At 39.9% G+C, this 7,750-nt stretch overlaps 1 protein-coding gene across 1 annotated transcript; it reads left to right on the top strand.

Annotated features, from left to right (window-relative positions):
- The first annotated feature begins 2,728 nt into the window (after positions 1-2,728).
- liat1 (ligand of ATE1) lies at positions 2,729-6,529 on the top strand. Its single transcript, XM_079652330.1, has 2 exons — positions 2,729-3,282; positions 4,162-6,529. Exons 1-2 carry the CDS (start codon positions 3,156-3,158, stop codon positions 4,545-4,547), a joined length of 513 nt encoding a protein of 170 aa, XP_079508456.1. The 5' UTR covers positions 2,729-3,155; the 3' UTR covers positions 4,548-6,529.
- The last annotated feature ends 1,221 nt before the right edge of the window (positions 6,530-7,750 follow it).

Raw genomic sequence — 7,750 nt, 5'->3', positions numbered from 1 at the left:
AACTTATTCAGCAAAAGAATAAGCTACTACATTAGTTGCACAACAACCTGCTTCAACATGTAATATGATTTAAGTGCACTTTGAAAACGTTATGTCACAACTGCTATGCATATCTAGAGTGCCTGAGAAATACAAGTAAGGTTAATCTCCCTTCTGTAAAACATTCACCCTAATTCGATTGAGATTTCTTAGGCTTTAATTGCTAATTCACACGCAAACTCGGCGTGTTTGCAAAAGCTGCCAATGCTCTTTCTGCTGCTTAAGACCTGTTTGTATAATGATGATGAGGTGCGTGTGAGTCACATCTCCACCCCCCCCCCCCCCCAACATCTGTGGCATGCAAAGGGCCATGGTTCACAGCACATAAAAACTGTGGATCAAAGGTTGTGTACAAAATGTAAGTAGATGTCCTTTTTGCTGGCCAGAGAAATATACATGTTGTCTGTACAAACATGCATTTCCTATAGCTTTTTTACATCCTGACAGCAAGCTCTGTCCCTTTTAAGAGGGTCTTTAAAAACCCACGTGTGATGTGTCTGCATCTCACTGTGTACTTTGGCACCAATGCACTGATAAATATGACGTGTCCTCCCTGACTCAGCACCATGATTTATCTTCTTTCTTCCTCCTGTGGGTCTTACTGGAACAGCTCAGATATGTGGGGAGGAAATGCAGAAGCAGGACAGACTTGTTTGAGGTCAGAGATTCAGACTATTCGTGGCACTGGTGGATGTTTGTTTTAATTGGAGACAGAACATAGCAGTCAAGTATAGTCCTCATATCATTAGAAACATTATTTTGTGCGCAGAAAGGGTTTGTGTGTACAAGGGTCACATTCTTCAACGTAATACATCTAGCATGTTGTTTCTTTGTGAACATGCATGTGACTGAGTACTGAGGAAGCAGTGGGGGACTAGCTTCTATGGGACAGGAATAGGATGGAAACTCCCTGTGAAATACCAGACTGCATGTTGTGGATTTTGTCAGAGGCACATAGGAAATCCCCATGCAGCGATTCAAAAGGAAATGGTCTCACAAACAGTTATAACTGCTTTGATCATCAGATACACACTTTTCTTTCACTTGGACAAACAATAGTGTTGTTTTCCCTTTTGAGACTACAATACAAATATTATTGTAATTTATAAAACTTTAGCGAGGTTAAACAGTCCATCAGTAAAAGATTTAGCAACACCGTCTATGGTTCCTTCAAATGTACTTTAATAAGATAAGATAAGAGATAAGATAGAACTTTATTGATCCCAATTTGGGAAATGTTTGTTTTTGCAGCAGCATAAAAAGACATGGCATTGTACAATACAGAAAGTAGAAAATATACATGTTGAATTTACAAATGAACAATAACAAGATATAAAGCAAGGTATTATATTTACATAAGTATGTGACGGATGGAATATTAAATATTAGACTGAATATATAAATGTATGACTACAGTTGTCTTCAGCAGGAGACTTATGGTGAGCTTCAACCTGTTACTTTTCTATTTTGGTTCACAGCTCTCATAGTGACTTATAGCTCAGAAAAAACAGCTCTAGACTACAGGCTGAGCAGCAAAATCAAACTCTAGTGAGCAGCTGGCTGGTCACCATGGTGGAGCATTTAGCAGCTAAAAGGACAGATATTTTCATTGGGAGTTGGTGGATCAAAATAAAGCAAAAGGAAAGTGAGTATTTGATTTAGATAAATGAGGTTACTAGAAAGACTATGACAAATAAATTATAATATTGCTCCTGACATCTGCTTGAGGTGTTAATTGGAAACTCTTGATATAAAAGCTTGTTTTTGCTGCATCCAAGTGGCCAAATAATTAGTTATTGTATGTTTAGATGCGGGGGGGGGGGGGTCGAGACACAACAATAATGTTAAGAAAGGGAAATGATACGTCTAATTAAGAGATCAGACAGTCTCAATTGAGACCTTTGCAGATTCATATACATATATTTCATGACAACCATGAAATGTAATGTTACATCATCTGAAAGTATTAATCTCTTGCATCTGCTCTAAAAAGTATCTCCTCCTTGTTCTTTAATATTGTGGCTTCCGCTCAAGGCAAGCTACTTCTGTCCTGCTAACTCAAAGAACCCATTCAGTATATTTATCCAAGTGCTTAAAATAGTTTAGAACACGTCTCACACTGCACTGGTTTCATCCAAAGATCCATTGTTGTGCAGTGCTTGTACTGAGTTTTTATTTCACAGCTAATACAGGAAGCTTGCATGTGAACATTTTGTTTAGATCGACCTTTAATGTCAACAGTGTCTGTTTGATTGTCCCATAAAGGGAAATTAGGATCAGTCAAAAAATATTACAAGGGGAACACATGTTTTTGGAACTCTGTTTTAGGCTATATCGTCTTATTTATATTGAGGGGGGAATACTCCTATTTGAAGACTATACTTAAAGTCTTACATAGGCACATAAATGCTAACAAAGTTACACAGTATCTTGAGTAATACACCAGACGATTAGAACGCGGTACCCTAAGAAAGTGTGTGTGACTTCGTGGCGCAACGGTAGCGCGTCTGACTCCAGATCAGAAGGTTGCGTGTTCAAATCACGTCGGGGTCATGTCTTTGGTTTTCCTCTCTATCATATTGTAGTCATTCACTGAACATAACTAAATAGGACATGCAAACGTTTTCATGACGACTTTATTAACTAACACAAAAAGTATCCTACTTCTGATAATAATAAAAGCGAGAATTACCCGGACTCTTTTATAATCCTTTCTAAGAAGGTGTGTCCTGTTGCCACGGAGACGTGTCACTGGGCAACACGGTGGTGAAGTGTGATTGTGGAAATGCTGCGTGTCCCGGAACAAACACTACGAAACATCAAAGATAGGTAGCAATGTACCAGCCATCTTTTTACACTTTCTTCTGCCTTTTTTGTGCATCAGACAAAAGTGTTTTTAAACCACAGGAGATAAAGCAACGTTGTCTCGGGACTACCCCTGTTTCTTGTGATTAAACGAAGAGTGGGGCTCAGCGTCAGCTCAGTTTTTTTGCAGTCTCTTAAATGTAATGGCCTTAAAGGAAAGAGTGTTTATCGAAGAAGCAATTTATCATTCTGCAGAACAGTCTCCAGACTCGCATAGGCCTATTTATTAGCACTGTGTGCCGACTACAATCATGCCAGAAGACAAAAACTGTAAGCTGCTGCAGCCGTCCAGGAGCTGCGACACTAAAAAGAAGACCAAGAGGAATAAGAAAAAGAGGAAACAAGTCACTACTTCCTCTACTCCTCCGGGAAACACAGGTAAATACACTGTTTAGTGTTGTAGGAAGCTTTCAGATCCATATGGCTACAAATAAAGACAAAAGTAACAACCCTGCATTTAAAAGCATTCAACACTATAAAGGATTAGCACCTCAAAATGTGCATGAAGTGAGAAGGCTAAAGAAATAACTATATATTCGTCATGCATAGTGGTCTGATTCAGAATAATATATAATAACAGTTTTAATCTGCAACAAAGTATCACATTTTATAAAGGATGTTTAATTAACCCACAGCCTCCCCCCAAAAAAACTTTATTTAAAAGAAGCCTGATTTATATTCTAAACGTATTGAAGATACAATTTTGAGATTCTGAACCAAATCTGCATCAATTTGATAATCAAAAATGTTGACTGTTGAAACTGAACTTGTGGTTTCCATTTTGAATTGTTTTCTTACATTTTAAAAACTGATTGGTTAATTTATTGATGAATACATGGCACTTTTTCATATTTCTAAACTATACTTTCAGAGAAATGTTGTCATTTATATCTGTAGGAACCTAGGCAGTGTTACAATTCAGATATGAATGTACATCTGATGATTAATATGATCTTTTTCAAGGGGACTCTAATACATCGGTAATCATCCAGTTTTCCAGCAATAGGACCGTATTTCTGCAGAGGATATATAATTGTTCACAATGTGATAAGTATACAGATCGTGTGGTGATGGTAGAGGATTCCCCACAGGGTTGCATAGGTCAACAGAGAGTAGGCCTCCAGTGTAGCTGGCCTGTTAGAGCTCATTACTGTAACCATTAGCCCTCCAACTCAAGAGGGAGTCATTAGTAATATAAACCCTCAGCTTTGTTCTGCAGTCTGCATGAGCCTCCATGTTTATTCTACCTCCCTGCAGAGACCCCTCAGGCTGCATCGTTGCCCCCTGAGACCTCGCCTGTGTCCCAGCCCCCCCCACAGAGTCCGGGTCAGCCGCGAGCCCAGCTGCCCATGCTTAAAACAACCAGCCACAAGCACGGAGAGCGGCTCCCTGGCAGCAGCAGGAAGAGCAAAAAACACCCTAAAGACTCCCCGACTCTGCTGAAAGCGGCAGAAAAGATCAGTGTCAGTGGAGAGCTCAGCGCCCAGGCCAATGAGAGCCTGAGGTGGGAGGGCGAGCTGGAAGACCCCCAGGACGAGGAGAAGAGGCTGGAGCTGTACAGGGCCAACAGGCGGCAGCGTTACATCACACACAGAGAGGCTCTGATAAAAGAAACTGCCTTGAGAAAGACTTTTCCTAAATAGAGCAGAGAAAAACAGGCTTTGACTGAACTTGGTCGACAGGAGTATTCTCTTAGTTTGAGCACTGACTGAAATAAAGAAGCAAGTGAGAGCCTCGTTCCTTTTATCTCAGGCTTTATTTTTGACATTTTAAAACAGATTAAGGCAAATTGAGCAAAATAATGAAGATCTTTTGGTGCTGTTTAAGATAGATAAAATAAGCATGTTGCAAATGTAATACCCTATAATGCACCTGACGGACATGTGTTCTCTGTCAGGTACAAAACAAACAGTACCACGACTGCCGTGGACGAGGACAGGCCCTGTTTAAAACTTAATAGAGGATTTACACCATTTATCTTCTAGCTTCTAAATAATGTAATACTTCCTGAAAAGACCAAAAGTGGATCTTTCAGGGCTGAAACCCAATCAGGATAATACCACTGAGCGTCCCTCACATCTGTTTACCACAGGTAGATTTCATTGGATGGGGTTCACATGAAAGGTTCAACCCCTACAATGTAAGAACTTTAATAAAGGTTAGCAGTTTTATTTTTGCGTAATTCACCCTAGAGCAGGGGTGTCAAACTCAATTTCATCGCGGGCCACATTAGCCTTATGGTTGCACTCAAAGGGCCGGTTGTAACTTTAAGACGATATAAATATATAAAATGATGTATTATATTACATTATTGCCTCTGCATTGGATTATTATTGGATAGGGTAATAACTTCATAATTAACTACGTCTGAATGCAGAAGTCTAGGGCAAATAATGGCAAGTCTCTTCAGTGCGCATGTCACAAAATGAGATGCATTGTGGGACATGTTGTTTATTGGCAATGTGCTTCTGTATAACGGCATGTAACGTATAATAAACATATTATATTCTTTGCAAGCTCTTGCGGGCCACATAAAATGAAGTCGCGGGCCCCGGATTTGGCCCCCCCGGGCCTTGAGTTTGACCCCCCTGCCCTAGAGGATGAGGTGTTAAATGTAATTGTTACTTCTATAACTATGAGTCAAATATGTGTTACTAAAAACTGTGGTATCTAATTATCTAATGTCCAATCTGTTTAATCCATGGATAAACCACTCTCTTAACAATTATTTAAAATTAAAAAGCAATCAAAGGATGCTGCGGGTACTTAAAATAACATAAAAACTCAAAAGTAAATCTTAAAGAGGCTGTGACAGCCTCCCAATAACTGTTGTGCAATGAAATATTGGGCTACTAGTAATCTCGAACCGTCAGTTTAAAAAAGAAGGTGCGATACCGTTCCGATAAATATCAATCATTTCGCTGCTGGATGCAAAATGGCAGGACATTCGTGTTTTCCCTGAGCAAATGACAAGCTCCAACGCTGATAAGTGATGCAAGAAGAGACAATACTGTTGTGCCTGAGATTTCTTTTTATGCATAAACGAAATCAAACACAAGACAAAATAGTTCAAATGAAATGTACATTCCTGTTATGTTCACTGAGGCGTCAGGGTTTACTTTGCATTGATGACAAAGACTGGGGTTGCGGTCGAATAGTCCAAAAATCAGCTCCTATCGTCTATCCCTATCATCTATTCCTTGACCTCTGAGTGAAACGTCACGGGGCTAAGGGATAGTGGATAGGAGAATTCAAAAGGATTTAGGATAAGAGACTGCAGTGCTTTGAGAATCCGACTGCACTTTCACTATCCTACGTATTTATGATGCGCCAGCGGACGTTATGAATGTGTGTCTGCTGCTTTGGGGAAACTACAGTTTTCTATACAGCGGACTACAACATGGATGTAGAATAAGAACGGACTACTGTAAACTCATCTAGAGACTCTGCACCGCGCTCTGATGCTGTTGTTTTATGCTTTATGAACGTGGACAACAAAGAGACATATTCTTCATGACCAAAGTTGGAATTGAAATAAAATAGGAAAGTGAAACTTATGCTCGTCATCCTCTCCCACCGGTCCACATTAATACAAATGATCTCAATACGTATGATTGTATGAAAAGATCTTAAAATCAATACAAATGTATTTATTATAAACGTTAGTCCTTAACATCTATCCCTGTGTATATCACCATTCAAACATCTTTTAAAAGTTGAACAAACCCCATACAGCTCAGTAAAGACTGTGAAATGTTGACTTTATTTGATCATATCAGTAAAAACTAACGTTCATATTTCTCTTTTTGATTATAATACTGATGAACGTTCAAAACAAAGCACTTTTGAAAAGTTACCACATACGTTTTGGAATGCTTAATAAGCACCGTAACTTTCATGATATCATTTCTCTGTCATAATCGGTTGTTGTGCGATGGCTAATGCTGCGGCTGCAAGGCATTGTGGGGCAGCATTTTCTCCTTTTCTTTTGTAAAGGAGGGTCCAGTGGTTCCTAAGCTAAAGGAGGTTATAAAGGAAGTTTGAAACCTCCTTTCCTATCATCTAGAGAATTCGAACGGCTCTTATCATGGCTGCCACTGAGGTACTTCCGGGTCATTTCACTCCGTTAGGAAGGTTCCTAAGCAAAATGGAATATTCGACTGCAACCTGGAAGGCTTCTCAATTCTCTAATTTCCCCTCCTCGACTCCTCGACTCCCTGGTCCTCCGGTAGTGACCCGGAAATGGATTTCAGTGCACCATGTGTAAGGACATCTCATTTCTCTAAATTCACATCGAGGACCAGGCATCGAGCATCGAGGAGGCTCTCTGGAGGAGCTATAATCGAGGATACACTGATGGTTCCTCCACGGCTCCTCCACAGATGTATTTCCGGCTACAGTGATGTTTCAAAGAGTCGTGACGCACTCTCAGCCAATGACAGCTCTGCGTGTATCACCTGGATATTATTTTATTAACTGCTTTCATCGCGACGCGATGTTTCCAGTGCGAACAGCTGTGAGGTCCGTGCAGAAAGCAGAGCAGTGTGTATAATATATATCAATCAGTGTAACAGGCCTAAATTACTCTCTGTATTTGTATGCTTTAGTTTAGTAGATATCTACAAACAAAGAGTCGATATTTTTCTAAAAACATTTAGTGCTTCACATAATAACAGTGCTAATGCGGCGGACAGACAGGTCTCAGTTGGTTTGGTGTCCTATGCTTACTTTTAATACTTGTAAATACAACTTTTGGCCCGTAATTTCAATTTCCCATTTCAGCAACCAGAGAGGGAGGGGGGGGGGATATATCCAGTCTCAGATTGTGTTACGTTATTATGAGAGT

Source organism: Notothenia rossii, assembly GCF_949606895.1.
Source record: "Notothenia rossii genome assembly, chromosome: 9".
NCBI lineage: Eukaryota > Metazoa > Chordata > Actinopteri > Perciformes > Nototheniidae > Notothenia > Notothenia rossii.
This window is presented reverse-complemented; position numbering and strand designations above follow the sequence as displayed.